General features: G+C 37.0%; 1 protein-coding gene across 2 annotated transcripts; it reads left to right on the top strand.

The window, feature by feature from the left end:
* Positions 1 to 560: 560 nt before the first annotated feature.
* Positions 561 to 23,839, top strand: LHX8 (LIM homeobox 8; the record flags this gene model as incomplete). 2 transcript variants are annotated; one of them, XM_084242208.1, is made up of 9 exons in its annotated part: positions 561 to 641; positions 2,626 to 2,712; positions 3,108 to 3,269; positions 6,869 to 6,990; positions 8,942 to 9,162; positions 9,689 to 9,792; positions 14,125 to 14,220; positions 19,794 to 19,977; positions 23,763 to 23,839. In XM_084242208.1, 9 exons carry the CDS (start codon positions 561 to 563, stop codon positions 23,837 to 23,839), a joined length of 1,134 nt encoding a protein of 377 aa, XP_084098334.1. The 2 variants fall into 2 exon arrangements, with proteins under 2 accessions (XP_084098334.1, XP_084098335.1); XM_084242209.1 differs by having other exon boundaries at positions 23,767 to 23,813.
* Positions 23,840 to 25,438: the final 1,599 nt, after the last annotated feature.

Genomic DNA, 25,438 nt, shown 5'->3' with positions numbered 1-25,438 from the left:
TAGCTGCAGAAAGAGCTGTAACCTGAATCTTTGTTTAGTTTTTGGTTGGGGAGTGAGAATTAAAAAGCCACGGCAAATGCAGAGAGATTTTTTTTTTTTTAAGTCAAAAGTTAACAGGCCATTCCCAATGGGTATTTTTTCCCTTTTAATACTAAATCTGGTGTAAGTTGGCTTGTCCTGATAAAGATCTTCACATGTAGAGAAGGCGGGTTTTTCCTTAAGGAGGTGAGACTATTCCTCCAGGAAAAGACTTTTGCCCCCACACTGCCTTCCCTCCCTTTATGTAAGGTTCCACCCTCTGGAAAACAAAACTTTTTTTTTTTTTTCGCTTCCTGGAGGAACAGACCTCAGTGAAGTTGGGAAAAGAATCTTCAGAACAGTACATCAGAGAGTAGTTTCAGCCACAGCGGCCTCTTTGGACGAAGACTTACTTGTAGCACTCACTCTGCTCGGTGTCAGCTTTTATTAGCGCGTGAGGGCGGGGGCGGGGGAAGGTCGGCCGACGCGGACAGCCTCTGACCCTCTGGAGCTGGTATGTGATAAGCAGCCCTAGCAGTGCCATGTATTGGAAAAGCGATCAAATGTTTGTGTGTAAACTAGAAGAAAAGGACGTGCCGGAGCTGGCAGTTCCCCCTGAGAAGGTGAGCGGGCCGACGCCAGGCCAGGCTAGCTGAACCGCAGTTTCCTTGAAACGCGAGCTGTTTGGGCTCCCAAACTAGGTTCAGAAATTACCTGTAACGGCCTCATCCTCAGACTTGGCTTATATATATATTTATATATATATATTATTACGTAGTAGCGTTAGTCAGTCATGATTGCCTCCCCTCCCCGCAAGCTCACTTAACCTGAGGCATGGAGACTGTAATTTGGGAGACGAAGCCTCGAGCCTAAGGCGCTCTCGGGTGCAAGTGAGTCGTGCTTTTTGTTCTACTTGCGGTGATGAACGTGGTGGCAGGGAACCGCGAGTCGCGAGGGCTGGGCTGCTGTCGGGGGGACCAGAGGCGCGGCTCCCGCAGGCAGCCTCCAACAGGCGCTAGTCAGCCCCAGGCAGCTCCGCGGGGACCCGGTCGGCGTGGCCGGGGGCTCATCGCGAAATAGAAGCGCCTCCTGGAAGGTCTCGGGGGTCCCAGCTTGGACCCGGAGAGCCCAAGGACAGGGCTCGCGAGTCACCCTTCAGCGAGCAGATGGGGAAAACTGACACGCGCTCACCTCTATCCGGAGGCAGAACCTGCGGGGGTTCTCGCGTTTTAAGTTTGAAAGTCACTTCCAGCGGGTGTAAGCGCCGCAGCGGGACCGGGACTGGACGCCGCTGACTTTGTCTCTACTCCGATGCTGGCGGAGCTCCCCAGGCGATCGCCGGGCTTTCCTGCTTAAATTCTCTTTGTGTCTGCGAGGACGCGGCCTCTGCGTCGCAGCGCGGGATCTGGCGGAGGGAGCGCCCCCCGAGGGTGCCGGCGGAGGACCCGGGAGACCCCTGGGGTTGGACGGTCTCTCGGCTGGTTGCTGCCGGAGGGAGGAAAGAACGGAGGTGAAGAGTCAGAAACGCAGTTTTGGGCCACTCGAGTTCAGTGACCCCTGCCCCCTCCACCCCACCCCCCGGAGTTTTCGTACGCAAAGACAGAAAAAGCCTTAGAGAGGCTGCGTTTTCGTTTAAGAACAAAACTCCAGCTAACGCTTGGAGACACTTGAGCAATGCGCGTTGTTGCTTTAAAACATTTTGACCGAGGTTGGGTTTTTTTAATGGCACAAATTAAATTCAGCTGGATATTTTCTATTATTCGACCCGCTTTTTGCGCTGGTTAAAAATAATCCTTTAGGAGCTCAAATGTTGACTTACTGAGCTGTAAGTGGCAATTTACACCTTAAAGTAACGAGTGAAAATCACTCGCAGCTCTAATTGCTGTAAGTTTACGAAAGAGCTGCTGGCTCGGTTTAATCTGAAGCATTTTCATTCAAATTGTCATCGGAACAAACACCAGGCTTCTTAAATCCTGCTGTAATTAGCCTTCAAGTATCCTATTAAACCTCTTCACCTTTCGGGCTATCCAATTCAAAAAGCCCCCTTTTTAAAAATATATGTGTGTCTTGCTCTTTTAATTGAGGTTATTAAAGAAATCAAGTTTCTTCCCCCACCCCCTTCTGAATTCTCTTTTCTTCTCTCCCACTCCACTCCCTCCCCCCGCCCCCTGCACCCCCTTTAGCCGGGTGATCCCCGCTCCGCCGTGATTGACGTCTAGAAAGAAAATGCTTTGTGCTGGGATGATTGTTATTAACTTGTTACCCCCGGCAGGGGGGCGGGGAACCGACGTGCTCCGGTGAGCGCTGGGACCCGGAGCCCCAAGAGTTCCGCCGCGCTCTAGGCGAGCCCTCGGCGCTCTGGTGGCCGCCTCGCCGCGCGCAGGGGCTGGGCTGCGCTGCCGCCGCCCGTGGCCAAGCCGGGAGGCTGCGCGTCGGCCCGCTGGCCCGTGGCGCCGGGGCCCAGGCGCCCTGACGGCTGCACGCGCGGCCCTGCGCCTCGGGGGCCTTCATTAGCCCGCGCAGCGCGCCCCAGGCTGAGGCTGGGGCTGCGCGTGCCGGCTCTGAACCTCTCTTCTGTTCTCCTGTCGCCCCCCTCCCACCCCGCAGCACCGGGGGCTCATGTCGGAAGAGTGCGGGCGGACTGCAGCCCTGGCGGCCGGGAGGACTCGGAAAGGCGCCGGGGAAGAGGGACTGGTGAGTGGGGAGGGACCCGGGTGCTGGCGCGACTCGCTGCGGGAAGGCGGCCTCAGACGGAGGGCCGGAGGGCCTCAGCCCGCGCCCGGCTTTCGGGACCCAATTGCCCCTCGGGGAGCCGCTGGAGGGGGGGTCTGGGGCGGGGCGAGGTGGGAAGCTGACTTCGCGGCGGGCAGGGCGAGGTGGCGAGGCGTTCGGGTGCTTGAGGTCAGGGGTCGGCCGGGGCGCGTGGCGCGAGCTCGGATCCAGGGGACAGGGAGGTAAAAGCGAGATCTTAGGAATTGGGGGTGGGTTGCGGGGAGCGAGAGGAGGCGCTGGGGAACCTGTGGGTGTCGGCGGGGTGAGACGAGGAGGGTCTAGAACCGCCTGCCACCTCGCCTCGCGGCTTCCTGCAGGTGAGCCCGGAGGGAGCGGGGGACGAGGACTCGTGTTCCTCTTCGGCCCCGCTGACCCCGTCGTCCTCGCCCCGGTCCATGGCCTCGGGCTCCGTCTGCCCTCCTGGCAAGTGTGTGTGCAACAGCTGCGGCCTGGAGATCGTGGACAAGTACCTTCTCAAGGTAGGGTGAGCCGAGGGGCCCAAGGGGAGCGGGAATGCAGGGAAAGCTCTGGGGAGAGAGAAAGGTTTGTGGTTTTTTTTCTTCCCTTGTTTTCTGCCCCAGTTCCAGCTAGAGGTTGCAGGCTTGCTCAACACATCCCAGTCAAGGGCAACTCCTGCGGTGGGAGTGAGAAAAGAAATATTAGAATCTCCCTTGTTGCAAAAAACAGCTGTTGTGTCATGCATACATCGTGGTTGGAAGTGTCATACCCCAGGTGGATGTACAGGCCACCGACTTGAAAGGGAACAAAAGTGGAGAAATCCTTATCTCTTCTAAAAGAGGGTTCTGCCTGATAATTTTTTTTTGCTAAGCCACGGGTTATGTTCCCTTCACCGCCAATAACACCCACTCGCCTGCCAAAAGAGAGTTCATGTGGCTGTATGTTGACAGAAACCCCTTTGCACTGTCTCCTTTGGTGACAACCACTGTAAAGTGCCATAAAGGGTCTTTCCTGAACATATTCTTTACGTAGTGTTGTGTTTGTTTACAGTTAGTCACCTTGGGACTTTTTCAAAGTAAAAACTGATGGGAGTATTTAAATAAAACTCATTTTCAGTGTCTTCCAGTCCTTATCAAGGTTTAATACTTAAAGGTCACCCAGTGCCTCTTAATGTAATCTCCAATGCTTAGGGGGCAAAATAGAAATTGATGTAAAGTTAGGCAAAAAGAAAGGAGGAAGTAAGAGAGGAAGAAAGATAGATGCCTGGAATGAAGCGCTTCAAGTGGTGGCTTGAGAATTGACTGTCTGTCTTAATTTGTTTTACTTCTCTCTTAAAATATAGTAGGGGGAGTTTTAGAGTGAAAATTCTGGCAGGCCATAGTTCTCCATGTCATTGCACGCAGGATCATGGTCCCATGTGTCTTAATCCTAATACCATGGGTTTTCAACTTCAATAGCTTTTAAAAACCACTATTTAAAATAACGATCTCTCCTACACTGAATTAGTAGCAAACCAGTTCACTTTCTATTTCCTTCCCACCTCTCCACCCCCAGTTTTTCAAAAAGATTAATTACGGAGAGTGTAAGTTCAAAAAGCAAGTTTGTGGGCTGCTTTAAATTTCTACCTCAAGATCCAAAGCTACTGCATTTGTAAAGTGGAAATGATACCCTATAAGATACAACCTCAGATAAAGTACCAAAAGAAGTCTTGATGAAAACACTAAGAAGTACTAAATTAATCTTAACTGGTGATTGATTCTGGCAGATTAACATGGTTTTCTCTTTAAATCTGCACTCTTAAGATTCACTTTTCAATGTTTCTAGACCTCTGCCTTTTTGGATATTTCATCTTTTGGCACTTATTTCCAATGAGCCCTCTTAATAATTAGCATAATCTTTAAGACTCTTACTGAATGGATCAATGAAAGCTTTAACATTTCATAGCAGAGAGGATATTTTATGAAGTGATAAAGTGACATCAGTTCCTCTGAAATAGGAAAATAATTTCTAATGTTCATCTTTTATATGTTAGGATACATTTACTTTTATATATATTTGTATTATATGAGATGTCGAAGTTATCTAAGCTATATAAAAAATTTCTTTATAATAGGACTAGAGTCCTCTCAATGAATTATTCTATGTAAAGTCTTATTCTTTTTTGTGGTGCTCTCTTTTTGTGTATATTAGTACATTAATCCTAAATTTTATACTATATGATTATGTACAAATTCTCGGGTTCTTTACTTTCAATTTCCAGTACTTAATTCTTCCACATAAGATTAGATGCAATTTTAGTTGCTCGTAAAAAAAAAAAAAATGCTAGAACAGTGTATCATTTGAGGGTATAACTGATAATAGAAATTTCACTTGTGAGGCAAGTAAAGTAAAAAGTAAGAGAAAGGGTGGTGGGGGAGGGTCATCTGTTGCCCTGACTAATACTTAAGTGCCCTGTCAGTTTGTGTGCTTCTTCTGGGTTGGTACTATATACAAATAAGTATTGGATCAATACCAGCCATCGGGAATGGTTTACATTGCCCAGAATTTTCTTTCTTTACCTTCCTTTCCTCTCTGGAAAAGAATGGAAGGTAAGGGGAAAACATTTTTTTAAAAGTTTGAGGAAAGGATGCAAACCACACATTAGTTGGCTTCAGGGAATTAAAAGATCATATAGCTCTGTCCTGAAGCCTGACTCTACCCTTGCTTACAAAAGACAAGCAAAAGCCTGGATAAGATGGACGTGCACAAGGCCCTAAACAGTGGAATACTTTAGGAGGTCTATACATCTAAACTTTAACTTAATTGGGCCTATTTTAGGTAAAAAATAGAAGGAAAGTACATCTTTGTTTCCAGGACAGTATTCACCAATACTAATAATTTTTATTTTAATGTCCTCAGATGTTTCTAGTCTTTGCTTTTTTCTTGTACAGTAAATGTGTTGTTCTTCTATAGCAAGTTTAAAGCTTAAAACTTTAAAAATTTCACCTAAATGTTATTCTTTCTCATAATGCTTTGAAAAGAGGCACATAACTGCAATTAAAAGTCAGTGAAACTTTTTTCTTCTCTTTCATATCACAGAAAAACATGTTGAACAGTGATGCTAATCTGATAAAATCACTGGACAGGTAGTCTTTAATATGAAATAGTGTAGCAAAAGGCATATTTCACAGTCATTACTTTCTTATTTTAGGCATTCAATCCATTTGTAGGGTATAACTGGTGTTTTTGCGTCATTGCTATCTTTTACGTGAAATTCAGTTTACACATAAAGCTAGTTCTTGTGTCCATTTAACAAGAGTGAACTTTAGGAACGTGCACTGCAACAAGTTAAATCTAGTACATATCTTCATTCCTCCTGAAATCTGAAGTGTGGTGCTTATAGTATTTGGCAGCAGCTTACAGTGAAGATGATTGTGATTACCTCCCTGAACTGACAGTATTTCACGTTCATTTTTAGAAAATATAAGCGCCATTTTATGTCTTAAAGTGTAAATGGCAAATGATATTTGGGTGTCTTTTTGGAAGTACTTGTAATCTGACTTCTTTTTTTCCCCAGCAGTCTAACAATTAAGTAGGGTTACCAATACTTCTTTATTCTATTATTTAATGTTAGAAGGGAACCAGGGCTTCTGCCATACCAACTTTAAATCTATTTTAGCAACTTCTGTTTTCTAAGGGGAATGGATTGCCCAACTTCTTTATAATAGTATTTACCTACAGTTCATAGTTATTAGGCCAAGAAGTAAATTGAGAAGGTGCGTGACTTGACTTCATAGCTACCAGGTTTTGTGGCAGAAAGATTTTGGTAAATGAAAAAGGAAAACAAACCTGTATGCATGACTGGAATTGCATGTAAGTGCAATTTAAAAAACAAAACAAAACCCGAATTCTTCATGGGTCCAAAAATTTTAAACAAAATATTCAATATGTATCATGACTTTGGGGCTAGGATCTAAAAGAGAATATATCTGGGTGCATATCTATGTAAATAACGCTTTCAGATGAAAATTTTCAGAGCATGTATTAAAGTATGAGCTTACCAGCTTTTTAAATTGCTTAGTATGCAAAATTAGTGAATGCTATAGAATGTCTTCTCATCCTTCCCGGATTTCCTTTATAGGTGAATGACCTGTGCTGGCATGTTCGGTGTCTCTCCTGCAGTGTCTGCAGAACCTCCTTAGGAAGACATACAAGCTGTTATATTAAAGACAAAGACATTTTTTGCAAACTTGATTATTTCAGGTACACTGTGAAACTTTGTTTTTAAGTAGACACTCCAATAAATTATTAATGCGAAGAGAATTTCATAACTAGGTTTTCTTGTTTTGTTTATTGAAGACCAGTTTTCCTATATAATAGATTTCAAAAGGAGAATATTTTATATTTTTTGAATAATTTATATTAAAGCAAATAAAATAAGTATATTTATGTTTTAGGATTCAACATAAAAAAACTAATTTTAAATAATTGCTTCCACTTTGAGAAATGAAGGTTTTAGGTATTAAAAACAGGGATTCTTCTTTACATAGATATAAATAAAGAAATATGATTGACTTACTGTGACAAAACCTCTTGTTGGAGGGTGTGATAAGATGAAATGAATACTTATGTGGAGACAAATCAAGGTCTTGTTTTGCTTTTACTAGTTTACTGTAGAATGATCCCTAGTTATACAAGCAGTTTGGAGACTGTGAGACACTGTATTATTCAGAATAATATTTTAGCTATTCTACTATAGATAGATGCCCAATTCTTTTGTCTGTTTTTTCATCTTTGTTTTATGAGATTATATTTACCTGAAATATTAAATGTAACATTTTCTGTGTGATTACTTTGTTAATTGTTTAAAACTTTCTTATAAATCAATTCTTGATAGAGCTTTCTAGAAACTGAAAATCATCTTTAAGCATGAATTATAAGATGTACCGTGTTTATTTACATTTCCAAATAAAAGTGTTCATTGTGAAGTTGGGAAATTAATACTACATAACAAAGTTTGTAGTACTAATTGTGTTGTTTACATTCAATTTAAAAAACTGATTTCAGAGAGTTTAGTGAATGATTTGAATAAAATTGTTAAGTAATTTAAAGTACTTCATGAAACCCTTTCTTTTAAGAGTACCCCATTTCAGAAAGTCACAAATTTTGTAATTACCAAAAGCCCGTCTTTCTTGTCATCTTTACTTTCCATTTCCTACAAATACTAGTAACTTGTCTCTTTTTTCACTTAAGATATGCTAATCTTAATTTTTAATGGCAATTTTAAAACACTTTGAAAGGTTTGGCTTCAAAGTCTTGTTGAAAGTTCATTAAGTATGTTTTTATACTTCATTATTATATTCTGAAATTTATTTTTAGGATTTAGTTTTTCAGGTTAATTTAAAATAACTAGCAATACCACTAGATATATTAATGAATGGACACAGACACATATACTTATCTCGTTTGATGTGGACATGCCAAGCCATGGTTAAAATTGTGATAGGAGATATGGCAGAGTATGCAGTCACTAAGACTGGGAGAAAATAGGAATATTTAAGATTAAACTGAATTTGATGTCCAGATATATCTCTGAAAACTGCAGATATTTTCTCCTCCCTGTGGATAACAATGCAATAGCTAATTCACCAAGGGAAACATTTCTGAGTTTTCCTTTCTCACCCCCAGGTTGAACAATTTCTCTTCTACGCATTTTGAAATGTTGAAATGTTTTAACATTAAAAACTTGCGCTTAAAGCATTTTCTAATGACCTCAACTTGGTTTTAAGAAGTCATTATATCTTTAGTGGTATACTTTTTTGTACTTTAAGTTTTTCATTCTTAAAAATGAAAGAGAGATACAGAGAGAATGAATCTTGAGTCTCTAGATAATTTATAAATGCATTGGTATTTGTTACAACAGGGGTTCTGAAACTAGTATTCCATATACTTTAAAAGAAAAAATACAATCTTCCCTTAGATTAACAATGAGAATTTTTTGTTTTATAAACTGATTTGAATTACGACCCTATCTCAAGTCTTGATTGGTACCATATTGACTTTCAGAAATATAATTGATTCCGGTTTCATTTTTGAAAGATTTGAATACTTAGTTTAATCCAATGAGTAATAAAATGTGTTAGTTTGATCTTAGACTGATGAATATCTCACCAAACATTAAAATATTCACCTCCTGCACTTCTGTTTACTGTAGAAGGTATGGAACTCGCTGTGCTCGTTGTGGGAGGCACATCCATTCTACTGATTGGGTCCGGAGGGCCAAGGGAAATGTCTATCACTTGGCGTGCTTTGCCTGCTTTTCTTGCAAAAGGCAACTTTCAACAGGAGAGGAGTTTGCTTTGGTGGAAGAGAAAGTCCTCTGCAGAGTGCATTATGACTGCATGCTGGATAATTTAAAAAGAGAAGTGGAAAATGGTAAATATATACTTAAAATACTTTTGTGTCTTTGGGAAACAGTGAACACAGGGATAAATATGATTTTTCCTAAGGTCATCTTAATGCATTATTTTGTGCAATGCAATTGTGGTAAAACTCATTAAGCACTCTATTTAGTGATGGTCTCCATCTGTTTATTTACAGGGAAAGCCATGGCATGTATATTAACCTTGTGCCATATACTCAGGCAGCAGCCTTGAGTTAAGGGTTCTGTTTTGCTTTGTGTAACCAGTTGTTTCCTTGCATTTGCCCTCCTAAGAATGAACTGTGGGATGTGGACTTCTAATTTTCACTTTTGACTAAATATACAAACCTAAAAATGGAATGTTTCCACAGTGTGTTTCTAGTGTGTTTAAAAACTTAAACTAAGCCATTTGGCAATGTAGAACATGTATGCATTTTGAAACCAAGCCAAGAGATGCAAAAGACCAATTATTGCATGACCAGTGAACCCTTTTGAATCATCAACATGTATGGTATTTTGTTTTATTTTGTTTTAATGCAGGTAATGGGATTAGTGTTGAAGGTGCCCTCCTCACAGAGCAAGATGTTAATCATCCAAAACCAGCAAAAAGAGCTCGGACCAGCTTTACAGCAGATCAACTCCAGGTAGACATGCCAAAGAATGTATGATTTTTGAAGTCCCTCCCCACCAAAACCAAAACACACACACACACACACATACACACGACATGCTGTCTAAAAGTAGTTTTGTGTTTTCAAAAACTTAGCTTGTACTTTTTGTGAAAACTAACTTGGTGAATGTGTGAAAAGATACTCTTCGTCCTATAATGTTTATCAGTACTTCCAGAGTTCTGATAATGGTGTGAACTCATCATTCAAGCTGTGTTTCCCTGGGTTCTTCTAGTTATCAAAGTGGAAGCAAAATGTTGATCTAGTCTGACTTCCTGATAAAATTGATTTAGTCCATTGCTACATATAATGGCAACAAAAAAATATTTTGAGACTCTTAACAGAAAGAGACACACAGTAGTGGGTCCTTGGTGCAACAATATACTCATCTCTTTAACAAACCACAATGAGTCTTTTAATGGATAAGATTGTATGTTTTCTGAGTAGGAAAGAATTGAATATGACTTAACATAAACAGGAATCTACTGATTGACTCCAGTCAAACAGACCCTTTCTTGTTTTTAGACAGGCTAGAGGGAGTAATTCTGTAATTTGATGTTAAAGGTTGATTATGTCCCCTGCAAAGGGAGGCGTTATTTCCAGTTTAGTTGCCCTAAATATAATTGCCATAACTTCAGTTTATGCAAATTCAAGAAAACAATTATTAATGTGGCTGGAGTATTTGTTTTAGGTTAAGATAAAGTAACATTTATTGAGCACCGACCATGTACAGGGTGCTTTATCCATAGTATCCGTACTATCTCGTACTTTAAAGGACATTCATTACAGTGTTACCAGATGGGTGAAAGTAATCCTAAGAATTGTCATTATTTAAGATGAAGGCAATGAAAATATTCTGAGAGAAATTTTATTTTGAGAATGTTGATACTTATACAAATATTACAAGGGAACCTAATGACACTAGCAAGCAATCTAGCATTAAAATCTAGGTTCATTTTAAAAAATTACAAATGATTGTTTTGTAAATCCTTACTTTAAGAATAGACTAAATGGTCAATAAGTAATGCATGACAGGTAAGGAAATTGAAAAAAATATTAGAAATATTACTGCTTGGACCTTCTTTGTCTGGATGTCTTATTAGGTTGTAATGAAGGTCATGTAAAATCTTAAATTAGGAGATACAATACCTATGGGAGACCTAGTGACAAGATACTCAGGTGTCTGAATAAAAACTGAATTGGTAGTATAAAATATTGTTTTAAAAACATTTTTACATGAAGTGCTGTATATAATTTTAATTATTACAAGGCTGATAAGTTTAATTTGACATAAAAGTTTGTTATTAAAATTATAATTGTGAAAATATGAAAGTATTTTATATAGACAGCAGGAAGATAATTATGGATATTAATTTAATAAAAAGGGAATAGTACTTGTGGAGTTCTTTGTGCACCAAGTTCTATACCAGGCATTTAATACATACCTCCTTTAGCCCTTAACGATAATTCCAAGAGGTGTAGCCATTCCCTTCAGGAGAGACCACTACAGGAATGGCAGAAAAGAGATTTAGAGCCTGCTCCTAAAACCTCTGATCTTTTCATTTCTCTTGGCCCTCCAGGAGGCCATCAGTAGAACTTTGCCTTACCAAAACTGTTGCCTGGCAGTAGCAGCTAAAGCAGAGTGAGATTCTGAGTCTGATAGCTAGTTTCAAATGGCAAATATGCATAAACTATTTAAGCCATGCATTGTTATGTGAAAATGTCATCAGAATCATAGATTTTAAAACTATATATTAGAATTATAGTTTTTAAAAAGTGAAAGCAGAAGTGATATGCTTTCAAAGAATGTTCTCATTCAGTGTTAATTGACATCTGTCTTATGACTGAAGCAAATGAGACAAAATCCTTGTCTTCTAGTGGTTCTTTAAAACTTAGGAATCTAAGATTGTTGTAGATTTTTTAAAGATCTGAATTGTTTATTTTTCCAGAACTTCTAGTAAATCAAGCAGTATATTCTCATTATCAAGTTGCATATTTTAAAATGTTGCATATATTTCTGTGGTGCTTGAATTTAGCAAAATAATAAAAATAATTCAGGTGATCAATAAAGTAATTCAAGACTACTTGTGAAGTATCTGGAGAAAAGAGAATCAGAATGGGAGCAATAGCCAAGATAATTTCCAGAAATTGTTTAAGAAATTATGGGGAGAAAAAAAGTAGTTTAAGACTCATGAAATAAAATAGTATTTTGTTTTGGTAAAAATATTTCAAATATTGTCCCATTGGTAGAAATTATATTCTGGACACTATTATGATTTGTTTATTATAGTTGGAAGCACTTACTCAATGACTGTTCATGTTACGTATGTCCAGATTAGCATTCACTTTAATCTGCTTTCAGATTGAGGTAGTCAGCAGCTACTGTGCACACTCCTGACATTTCTGCTAGACCTCTTGGCCTTAACATTTTGAGTATCAACAAGAGGCTTATTTCTTGAAGATGTTAAAAGAACTCAGAAAAGGGTTGGGATGGGTTTTGGCATCTTTATGAATAATGAAGCTAAATAGAAATTAAAAGGGTTATATGTGAGACTAAACACTGATAAGCACACCTCTCTCAGCAGATTCCCTTTCTCAGCCATCAGTGTTCATTTAAGTTTTGCTTTATTCCTTGATGAGAAATTGATTAATGTAATTTGGATCCATTACTTGTGAATTTAAAATGTATTTGTGAAAAGCATGCTTTTTTGTCTTATAAATTATCAATTATGACTTTATAGCAAATCTTCAAATATCTGTTCAGCTTTTTGATTTTCAAAAATTAAAATAAGACATACTTAATTTGCTATTTTTTTTTTCTCTTTGGGATGTTACATGCTCTACTACATGTAAAACCAAATCTGTTTGCACAGGGAGGTATTATAATAACACATTTGGAGTAAGAAAGAAAAATGAAGTAAACTTTTAGGCTGATCCTGCTCGGAAGCTAGCAAAAACTTATTCTACAAGAGTCACTAATCAGAACTTAACTGAAAAAAATGTTATGATTTTTGAGCCTCATAAGGCTTCCTGGGACAACACTGGTCTTGTATTTTTCCTACTCTATCTTCAGATTTTCCTCACTTGGTCAAGTTTCACATGTCATACTCTGAAATTCATGATATGGGGAAGGAGATTTAACTCCTAGGGATGTGAAGAATAAGACATTACCTTTGCCCTCAAGGAACACACTTTCTGCCACAGAGAATGCTAAGCTTGTTGAATGAATAATGTAGCTGTCCTGTCACAGGGGCAGGGGCATGAGATAGTATATGAGAAGCATAGCGGAGAATACAATGACTCTTCCGTTGGAAAGAGTGTTGAGGCCAGCAATGCTTACGGTAGATAGGTTATTTGCAATCCACACCAATAGCTGTGTACAATCATGTTGGATACTGAACTTCCCTTTCTCACTGTAATACTTTCTTTATATTGTATAATCCTTCAATTAATTAAGTAATGAATTTAAGTAATGAAATTCAGGTATCCTGCTTGATTCCCATGACTTGCTTTTCTGAAAGAATCCAAAGGACTCTACTTGTGCTTTTATTCTGGTACTCCCACCCCTGCCTTCACATATCTCGCTTCACCTTGTATTACAGGTAGTTACTGGCATGTCTGTATCTTTCTCCTAGGAAGTTGAGACCCAGGACAGTTTTTTTCATATGTCACTCTGTTAAAGCACTTAGCACAGTGGTTCCAATCCAATAGGTTCACATCAGAATCATCTGGGAGCTTTTTCAATCTTTAGATGTTTAGGAAATTCCTATTCAATGGGCTATCGGTTATCTCTTTTTAAGATCCCACATACTCCTTTGCATAGAACAAGTGCTAGAACAATAACTGAGTGAAATGTAACTTGTTTTGCATTCTTGTAGCATGGACCTTTGAGCATTTAGCTCATTAGAAATTAGATATATGATATGATTTTTATATCTTAAAATTTTTTCTTATCATAACAATTTCAACAAAATGGAAAAATAATAAATGAGACTTTATACATATGCATTTAATTTGTGGGTTATAAGAATAGAAAAGAAAAGGTGAACTTATTTTTACTAGCATAATTGAGAGGAAGGGTTTTATGTTGAAATTACTTATTTTTAAAGACCTCAGCATAGCAAATTATGTGTAAATTTATTAGATATGCATTGTTTTCATTTATACAGACTGCCTCATCATAGTTTTCAACTAATAAAATACTAGTATCTCATTTTCGTGTGCATGTCTTATCTTTCTCATCATCAAAATGCAGAAGATCGAATTTCTTTTTAGCTATTTATGACCTACATTTTAAAAAAATAACAGGTTATGCAAGCACAGTTTGCTCAGGACAACAATCCAGATGCACAGACCCTCCAGAAACTTGCAGAAAGAACAGGCTTGAGCAGACGTGTGATACAGGTGAGCATTTTAAAGGTGTTAATCAAGGAACACTAAAAGTTCTATATAGGTCTTTATGGGAATATGCATTGTTTATGTGAAGAAATGTTAAAGCATTATCTTCCCATTTTACTATTCTTCATACTCTAAATCAGTTGTTTATACCTGATAATTAATAATTATCTTGATTGGCCTAGGCTGCAGATGGCACTTTGCACATGTTACTTTGTTCAGTCCTCTGAGCAACTCTAGATCTTCAGGCTAAAAAAGAAAATTGCTATTTCATGTTAAATCTGTTTCTGAGGCTGATTTTTTTTTTTTTTTGGTGATGGTGGTTTTTTGTTTGTTTGTTTACTTTTCTATGTGAATGTGTTTAGGGTCCAGGTAGAGAAAGTGGTGTGAACAAAGGTAGAGAAAGGGCCAGTTAAAGCATATTTACTGAAAAGATTTATGTTTGCAGATTGTGGGTGATTAAATTGTTGGAGCTGAAGTTGGAGAGACCTGTGACTGTAGAGTTTTCATATGAGCAGGAGAAATATATGTGATTTTAGGAGAAAGAGTTGGTGAGAGTATATAGGAAAAATTACACTTGGGAGAGGCTAGATAGAGCCAGATTAGTCTGGATGCCCAGCACAGTACTGATTTTTTTGAGGAGACGTAACTGGTTAGTGACCTAGAAAATCTTTTAAGAAACATTTAATTGACTGTACACTGATGGCAGGTGCAGGATACTAGAAACAGGGGCAGGGTTGGGGGGAGATCTGGATACTATAATGAGAAAGTAGAGAGAAGTCAAAGATAAATTTGAAGTCAAAGTATCCCTGGGATTTGTGCCATTGGTAGGATATCAAAATCAGAAGACAGCTGGCTTGATAGTTGAGAGGGGCATGAATTCCCTTTTAGCTCTGCTAATCAGGCAATGATGGTGGCATTTAGACATGTAAACAGGATAAATGGAACTCAAGAAGAGATCTAAGGCCACAAAATTGGATAAGATCCTTTAGAAAAGATTATAGACAGTAGACATTGCAGAATGGTGTTTACGGAGAGAGTGGGGTAAGAGATGCTATTTTGAATACAACATAGCAAAAACCAGAATCAGGGAATGAGTCTGGTGTAAAAGCATCGTGGAGGATAAAGGAGTGAGGTAGACTCAAGATGGAGGTGGCCAACTGTGTTAATAGCTCATAGACAGATCAGGGAAATGGAAAATAATTTAAATGGTCTCACGCTTTAAGGAATTAATGCAAGTAACTGTAACCTGCAAGATAAAATTCACTGGGGGCAAAGACAAAGTACAGTATTGTCAACATAACATTTTATTTGTTAAATTTGGTGGTTGATAAATAGGTGTTTATTCTTCAGCATATTCTTATTAAGCCTGACGTTTTTCATAATTAACAAATAATCTCTATAAAGAAATCAGTGGGAAAGACCTAATGGTGCTACTGCTTCTCTGTAGACCTAGATTCCCAGTAGATTTGGTGTAATGAGACTCTGTAAGGTGAATCCCATGACCTCAGTATTGCCCAAATAGCTGGGGCATTGTGGTGGTTTCACCAATTTTAGAAAGGGAGACCAACAAGGAACCCATCTAGAAGGATCGTTTCCTTTAAAGAAAGGCCAACAAAGTCAGGAAAGATCTAGAATGGTGCTAATATTAAAGGCAACAAGGATATTTAGCTCAAGATCAGGAGATGCTAATAGGAGTAGTATACACAGAATAGATATCTTTATATGTGAAAGACATCTTGCAAATATCAGAATCAAGTATCTGCAAGGGAATGTAGGAAAAGACAAATTTTACTCTTGATGAAGAGCTTTAGTGAAAGTCTGTAAAAATGATCTGGGCTCTCCATAGAGGCAGAAGTAGTATACTACCTGAAAGTTTAACCTTTGCTGAGGTAGTTCATACTCCATGGACCGAGGGCTCCTTCTTATCTAAACCTTTACAATTCAGTGACAATGTCTGCTGCAGCTTACTCAAATCATGACTGTTAGTTAGGTTTCAGATTATTCTGAAGGTGCAAGCAAAGGAGAATGGAGGGTTTTCAGAGAATTTTTTATTATTTGTAAAAGGAAGGTCACAGGCATCTGTCATGTAATTTCCAATATTTAGGTCACCAGTATTACAAACAAGTTAACTTGGTTTCAAGAAAATTTGGAAAATGTAATTTTGAATGGTGGCTTTTAATCTGTAAAGATTTAATTTAAATATTTTTAATAAGATGGCAAAGGAAGGAGTACCAGCGTACAAATATATTACTTGTACATACACTTTAAGTACACAATTTAATTATATAGCCCTTCATAGTATTTTTGAAGAATTAATTTCTGTGATCGATCTCAAATAGTTATAACCTCTTTACCCAGCCTAATTCTTAGCACTGACCACAGTACTTTAGAAAAGTTAGTTTTATTACTCAGACTCATTCTGTTATGCCAAATAGGTTCTCAAAATTGTGGAGAAACAATGGTCTAATACACAAAGACTGGCACATTTTTACCGGCTAAAGTCTATTAGTGAGTCATTAATAACAGAGTATCCATTTTATTGAAATCATAGACTTGCAATGGTTAATTTTACTTTTAAAACTTTGCAACCAGATGCAATCATTGTTCACCATACCATTTCAGAAAAGTGAATTTTGAGTTGTGTATCTTATAGGAAAGGATAAAACATTACTTTTTTCTTCCAGTCATTGTACTGGGAATACCTTTCTATAGTAAGATCTACATAGCATATATCAAACATAGCACAATTTATTTAGTTTATTTCCAGTTTCTCACTATCATGCAAATACAGCAATGAACATTGTATGTTTATTTTGAAGGTTTGCCCAATAATTTCTGTAGGGTAAATTTTTAGCAGTGAGATTGTTGAATCAAAAGAGAAAATATTTTTAGAGCTTTTAAATGATAGTACATAAATCACCTTCTATAAAGTTCATACCAATTTATTCTGTCCAGAGCTACATATGAAAGTTCCCTTTTCTCTACCCCCATGAGAATACTGAATGCTGTCATTCTTTGACATCCTTTGCAACTTGGTAGTTAAAAAAAACTCATTGTTTTTTATTTTAATTATTTTATTATCAATGAAATTTATCATGTGTACTTACTTGGTAATTTTCAAAATTGTATATTTCTTACATACTTTTCTGTTGTTTATTTCCTCTCCATCTTGCCAATTTCAGTTCTATCATACCAACTTTTTATAACCTTTCATCAATTTCCTTTCCATTCATTTTTCCACATAGAATTTTTATACATTTATGTATTCAAATCGCTTGATCCTTTTATATAGTTTTGGCTTCTTTTATGTCTTCACCTAGAGAGTGTCAGTAGTGACTTTTGTTTCTTTAAAGATTTAGGGTTTTAATTGTTTATGCCTAAATTTTAAGTTATCTGGAGTTAACTTTTGATTCCATTAAGGTAGGGTTTTTCTATCTTATTTTCTTCCCAAATAGTTAGCCACTGTTCCCTAAATCATGTTTTCCAATATTTGACAATTCTTTTTCATACACCATTTTATGCTTAACTCTTAGTAATAAGGACTTTCCAAGAGTTCATTTAATGCATTATTCTTTTTCAGAATGTTTTCATGGCCTACTTTCAGATTAAGTAGTTTACAATCTTTTAAATAGAAGGAGCATACTTTCAAAGCATACTCCTCGGAAGAAATGTTAAGTCTTGCTAGAGGTTTGCAAAGCAGAAAGAGGAAATTTTAAGTCAATAAGAAGAGTCAGAGGACTTGTATTTAAATTCTGATCTGGATAGCCCTCATGTCAAAAGTTGTTTTTTTATGTCTGGAATCTTCAACTGTATTTTGCTGTGCAAGTTATATGACTCGTATTTACAAACCTCTCTATGCTTGAATATCTATAAATGATCTTTCTAAGGAACTATTAGAATTATTATTAAGGTAATTATTTCACTGTTTATGCCTATACCCTCTTCTTCATGTTTATTTCCAATGTCTGGTTTGTTTGTTTGTTTGTTTGTTTTAATTAAGAAGATGGAATCTTTTTTAAGCTGAGTAGGTTACAGCCAGTATAAATTTATGGGAGACCAAAGATACCTCGAAGGAACTCTGGGAACCTAGTGCCATGTGCATTAAGTTATTTATATTCCTCTTGGGCATGTGTGGGCACTATCAGGGGGAAAGGAAGGCAGCAGAAGTTCCCTCCTACATCGTGGGGAATGTGTGAGTTTATTTTCTTGGCTGGGTGGATGGTGCTAGTGGCATGTATTGTTGATGGAGCCTTGACTGAGGGCTTTGGGTTTGGTCTCTGTATTGGTATCTTAAAGTCTAGCAAAGACTCTGGGAGGAGATTTGTGGCTGTGACTTCTACTCCTTTCCCTCAATATATACCTAAGTCTTGTCCTATAATCCTTTCTTGACTGCTACCCTTTACCACCTGCTCAGATCTATAAACCCCATTTACATTTTATATTTTGAACTGTTCCCCTTTAGTTCTTGAGTTTATACTTCTTATAACCCTTTATTTTTGACTGCCAGGCGTAGGGTGTGTCTTTGAAATCAGACCAACATTTTCTCACAATTTTTTTGCATCTTCTTTCTGTTCTATTTATTCAGTGTTCAGTTATTCAGTTACTGTCTCCCCACTCCAGACAGACTTATGCCCCTGACATTTTCCTACCTGCCTCCCCTGATCCCAAAATATTCTTGTCTTAATTTCCTGATATTCTAAATAATCCCTCCACCTCTTGCTCTTCTCATGACAGAGTTGTTTAGAGCAGTAGCTAATAAATGCTATAATGTTTTAATAGAGTCACACTGCACAGTCAAGTTTTTTCTAGTAACAGTGTTTAGACACAGGCAGGCAGGTCATTTAGCGGAACATTCTGGGAAACAGATCCTTGTTTAGACAGAGCTCATGTCCCACCCCATAAACTTCCTTTGTTTCTGTAATAGAGTGAATTGTAGGGTGGTTAGTTCTTAATAGTTTATATATGTGTTTGTATTTAACTATACTTAAATATTATCGGTTTTTTCATACTACATGCCTGACCTTAACATGCATCTTACAGAATAATCTCTGTATTCACAGAGAGATATTAAAAATTCATCAGGTTTTAAAATGTGACTGCAATAACTGAATCAAGTGGTTTGAGAAAGCTTTAGGTTATCAGTAGGACTTTTAGTCATTTGAAAAAAGATTGAAATGAGTTCAGCAGGTGTCTAAGAATACATTTAGTACGTTTTCTTTTTAAGTTCTTATCAGAAGAACTTTTTCTGTTAGTCACAAATGCCCGAAGAAAAGCTAAGGAGAGTTTTCTTGAATTCTTGAGTCCTAGCTACACATTTTTTTTTTTTTTTGGTCTTTGGTAGAAAGGGGGTTAGTATAGAATCAACTCCAAGGTGTAAGTCACCAGATAGTTCTAATTTGAGCAAAGAAAATGACCATTGTTATTTGTGCTTAAATGTTTCTTTTCTGTCTACACATTTTAGGAAATCTTATTTAGCTCGATACTGTGCTTATGTGGTAGAGCAATTGAGGTTGCATTCCTTTTGAATCCGAGTTGATGCTATACTCAGAATCTGCTACATTGCTTCTCTCCTCCTTCAGGTGTGGTTTCAGAATTGTAGAGCACGCCACAAGAAACACGTCAGTCCTAATCACTCCTCCTCTGCCCCAGTCACAGCAGTGCCGCCCTCCAGGCTGTCTCCACCCATGTTAGAAGAAATGGCTTATTCTGCCTATGTGCCCCAAGACGGCACGATGCTAACTGCGCTGCATAGTTATATGGATGGTAGGTATCCCAACATTTAATAGCTGTCTCCCAAGCAATCAGTATCTGATACCTTCTAATATTAGGTTATTGATAGGATTCATGTTTTGAAATATTACCTCAATAGTAGCTGAAAAATATTGTGGGGGTGCGGTAGAGAGCATATCTAAATGTTCCTATTCCTGTGACAGCATTTTAAGGGACAAGTTTAAGACCCCTTGTACAGCTAAAATATACATATTGAAAATGACTCTTTGTTCTTGATTTATACTTAGAATTTTTTTTTTTAATTTAGCCTTATAAATATTTAAATAGTTTATTTTCCTATGGTCAGAGAGAGTACCCACACACAGATTTTTGGATTGGGGTTTAATGAATTTTGTTAAAAAGACTTTTTTATTGAAGCAAAACTTACCTATAGAAAAGTGCACACATAATATAGAGCTTGATAAATTAATAAATACAAATGTAAACACTATGTAGATGAAGTAATAAAACATAATTAGCATCCCAGGCATCTTATACCCTTCTCAAATCCTTCCTTCAGAAATATTCATCTCCTTGACTTCTGAAACCATGTTCTGGTTTTGCTTTTTTCCGAGCTTTTTGTAAATTAACCATTCAAAACATATTTCTGTGTGCTCTTCTTTCAGTTACATTGCTCAGGAGAGTCATCTGATTGTTGCAGGGATCAGTGGTTTGTGTGTTGTCATTGTTATATAGAATTCCAGTTTCAGAATATACCATAATTTTCCCATTTTACAGTTGATTGACATTGGTGTTCTTTCCCATTTGGCTCTTATGAATATGCTGCTGTGGATTATTGTACATGTCCTTTGGTGCACATTAATTCACTCTTTGCTTTGGTACATACCTGAGAGTAAAACATAGGTCTGTAGGCTACACATGCATTCGACTTCAGTTGATTTGACTCAACCGCTTTTCATAGTGGCTTGAGCCAGTTTATATTTGGACCAGCAGTGTGAGAGCTCCAGGTGGTGCATATCCTTGCCAACACGATATAGTGTCATTTCTTCATTTTAGCCAATTTGATTGTCGTCTAGAACTATTTCATTTTCTTAATTTACTTTTCCCTCATGACTGATTACATTGAGTGTATTTCCACTGGTTGTTTATATATTCTTTCTGAAGAGCCTATTTATAGTTTTTGCCTGCAGGTCTATTGGCTTGTCTGTTTTATTCCCCAATTGATTTGTTTTAGTTCTAGCTATATTATGCATATAAATAAGTTTTTTAATGATAATATGTGTTGCACATATCTCCTATCATTGATTTGCTATTTATTTATTTATTTATTTATTTATTTTTGCTCTCTTAAGGGTATATTTTGTTGAGAAGAGTTCTTATATTTAATGTAGTTTGTCACTTTTTTCTTCATGGCTAGTACTTATTTTGTGACCTGTTCAAGAAATTATTACTATACATAGAAAATGAAGATGTTTCTCCTTTGTTATCTTTTGGAAGCTTTATCTTTGACATTTAGAGATATGATCATCTAGAGCTGAGTTTCACATCTGATATGAGAAATTTTTTCGCTATCTTGATGAACACCAACTTCCCCAAATGCTTTGTAATGGTATATTTTTCATAAATCATGTTTCCATTTACTTTGTGTATCAATTCCTGTGTCTTCTAGTGTGATTTATTTGTCTGTGTTTGTATTAATACCTTACCATTTGAATTAGGCTAGATCTGTCATTCTTGATATCTGTCATTCTTTGTTCTTTTCAAGTTTGTATTGTCAGCTTATCTATTTCCACGAATAAAGGAAAATAACTCAGATTTGATAAAATCCAGTAGATCATTTTGTAGGAAACTGTCATGCTAACAATAAAACTTCCATGCCATGCACTTAGTATGTCTTTCTACTATTTAGGCCATCTCTGAGTTCTCTCTTATATTCTAGAGGTTTGTTTTTTAAATCTACCATCTCTTCTTAGGTTTATTCATAAGGATTTTATTTTTAATGAAGTTGTAAGGGGTATTTCCTTTGTATGTAAAAATCTACATTGGCAGTTATTTTCTTTCAGTATTTTGAAAATATGAACTTGTCTTCTGGTTTCCATTGTTCTGTTAATTAGGGAATGGATAGTTAAAAATTAACCTGACACCATTTGTTGTGTAATCAGCTGATGGTCTTTTTCTTGTTCCTTTAAAAGTGAATGTCTCTTTCTCAATTTGTGTCTGTTTTTCTGTTTCATTATAAATATGCCTAGCATTGGTCCTTATATGTGAAGTTTAATGTTTTTCTTTATGGAAAAGTCTTAACTTTTATCTTGTCAAATATTGTTTCTGCCATTAGGGAAAAATTCCACATTCTCCAGTCTTTTGACATTTTATGCTTCAGCCTAGATATTTTTGTTTTGCTTATCCTCAAATTCATTAATTTTCTTCTAATATGCTGTAAAATTTTTATCCTTTGGGTTCTTAGCTTCAGTTATTCTAGCTTCAGTCTTAGAATTCCCATTTTGTTCTTTCATTAGTATCTATACTGGAAATATCTATTTTGTTACTTTATTCCTTAATTAAGTTATTCCTTTATTAATTATAGTTATACTAAAGTTCATGTCTGATAACTTTAATATCTGGATCTTTTGTACATCTCTTTGTTTTTTTCCCTCTTTTTTTCAATCAATTCATGTCTTCTTAATTGTCATATTACTTTTATTGTATTTCAGATGTTGGGTATGAAAAACTAGAAATAATTTGAGGCTTTGGATGATATCTTCCACCAGAAGGCAGAGAATTTAGTTTGGCCTCTGGCAGGGGTTTGGCTAACAGAAGATCAGCTTAATCCAATCAGCTGTCAATCCTCAGGAGGGCTGGTGCTTTTCTGGTTCACTGCTCCTTGGATTTAACCCTTAGGCAGCACCCCCCCCCCACCCCCTTCCCCAAAGCCTGTGTTTTATTTTAGTTGTTATTGATTACACTAGGGCTTCTCTTCAGTGGTCCTTAATCTTTAATTTTTATTCCCCACCACCCAGGCAAAATCTAACTCCTAAAAATTCTGCTAAGCCTCTTAGATATTTTTTTTTTTTAAATTGTCACTAACCTTATGGGGGGAAAGTAGCCTCATTTTCTTTCATTTATCTTTTGAGACTTCACATTGTAATCTGTCACTACCTTGGTGTCTTCCACTTGCCTTCAAGCAGATTTTTCAAAAATTTGGGCAGCTTTCCTAGTTGCTGTCAGAGTGAGGTTTAGTTTGAAACAACACAGGTCTTTCTAAAACTGAAAATTTCATTTTAGTTTTGATGAAATAAGAAATTAAAGTCTGTACCATTTGTTGCCATTTGCTTATAATAACATTAAAATTGTGTGTTCACATGAGTGATTGTAGCATTGCCTGAATTAAACATGTGTTACATATATGTAGAGAAGAGGCAGGTAAGCAGCAATAATAAATGAGAATTGGGGAAATCATCCTATACAGACACCTTCATGTAAACAGTGGCAACATCTCTGCAGACAAAACTTCTGTGTTTAAGATGTAGGGTAAAGTGCAGTGAATGGGGTATGGATGGAGGACATTAAAAACGCAAAAGCTTGTGTACCCAAATAAAAATTGGGGGGGTAAAACACCCTGAATTCTCATTTAATATTATATTCACAATGCTAAATATGTTAAGGCTCCCGCTGAGGTTAGTAGAATGAGTGAGTATAGGTTGGTGCCCTCAGCTATAATGAGTAACTAAAGCCCATTGCCTTGGATTGTTCTTGCTTGTTTTTAAATCAGTTTTATTCACCCAACAAAACTGATCCACAAATGTCTTTCTATTTTGTAGCTCATTCACCAACAACTCTTGGACTCCAGCCCTTGTTACCCCATTCAATGACACAACTGCCAATAAGTCATACTTAATTCCTTTTTTCAGGGATAGAAATGATTAAGGACATAAACTTGTCATTTATTATGTATAAAATACCATTGAAAAATATTAATGTTAATTTTTTATTTAACACCCAAAGCATTTCCAACATCATTTTGCTGCCCAGGTATGTATCTATAGTTGGCCTGCAAGACACTTTTATTGATTCTTCATTTTTTGTAAAACTTATGTTTACAAGGAGAAAACAAATCAAACTTTTTTTTTGTATTGTCTGGAGATAGTTCACTCTAGTATGTATCTGTTAATTTATTTGTCATCAAAAGAGCACTTTGCCTAAAAGAAAGGACTGACAAGTGTGCAAAATGTTTACAATTCTTTGTGAAATTGTAGTTTATCATTAGTTTGTATCTGTAAGTTATTGTTATAAATATTACTTGTATTTTTTGTTATATACAACTTTATACTTTGAAGCTTGTATCTGTGAATTTGCAACTGAAATTTATTTTGCCATTGTTTTCTGAATGAACTCTGAATAAAGCTTCTGTTATAGCATGCCATGCAAACACATTATTGTGTTTATGGTTGATGAGTTATGACTGTAAATAACATTATAGTTTAATAAACCCACCATTCTAAGTTTATTAAACATTTTCCATCCTGGTGAAAGTTTCAACCAATTTGTCCTTTGTGTGTGTGTTTTCAGCAGTTAACTTTATTCTCTTTAAAATATAACAACGGTTAAAGTTATTTTGCTTTGAGGATATTTTAGTGGGAAATTTGTAGATGATTGTACTTACTGAACAGAAGAATGGGAACACATCTAATTTGGCAAGTAATCTCCTAGACTAGCTAATAAGCTAATGTAAAAGAAGAATGCCTTTCAAAACAACCTTTTGGGATATCTGAAGTCAGAAATGAAATAAGGACCATATGGATATATTTCTCCGGGGTGAAAAAGAACTAGAAGTATTTGGAGCTCAAAATGTTTTTTAGAGCAGAGAGACTTCATTTTTTCTTCCTAGTGAACACCCTGTAGGAATTGTGATTCTGAGAACTGAAATGTAAACCTCAGGACTTTATCCTGTATAGTACTGGGTACTTGTTTCAGGATTTCAGAAGTAAGTAGTGACACACTCCCTAATTTTTTGGATTTAAGGAACTTAATCTGTACCCACTTCTTGTCTTTCATAGACCAGTCAGGAAAAAAAAAATAAAGGTAATGAGAAAAAAATCTTAAGAATCTTAAGTTTAAGTCTTTGTTTAACTTAGTGAATTCACATCTGGCTGAGGACTGGAAGTAATAGTGAAGCATTTGTAATTCTATTCTATAATCATAAATATAACCAGAAAGCAATCACATGCATATAAGAAACTTACTATCTTCCTCAAACCAGAAGCAACAAACCTAAGTTTCACTATGAGTGAAAAAGTGAAAGTTGTTTTTTTTTTTTTTTTAATCTGCAACTCCAGTTAAAGTCATTTCAGCCAAAACCAAAATATAGTCAATGGTCACTCTATCTGATCTTGTGAGATTGATGCTAATCTCCTTGCGTTTTCTACCTGTCCCAGGCACGAAGTGGTGAGGTCAGCTTTACCTTTACCAGATGTGCAGGAAAGCTCTTGTAGTGTAG

Source organism: Talpa europaea, assembly GCF_964194135.1.
Source record: "Talpa europaea genome assembly, chromosome: 9".
NCBI lineage: Eukaryota > Metazoa > Chordata > Mammalia > Eulipotyphla > Talpidae > Talpa > Talpa europaea.
The sequence above is the reverse complement of the archived record's forward strand: the minus strand, read 5'-3'. Positions and strand labels throughout refer to the sequence as shown.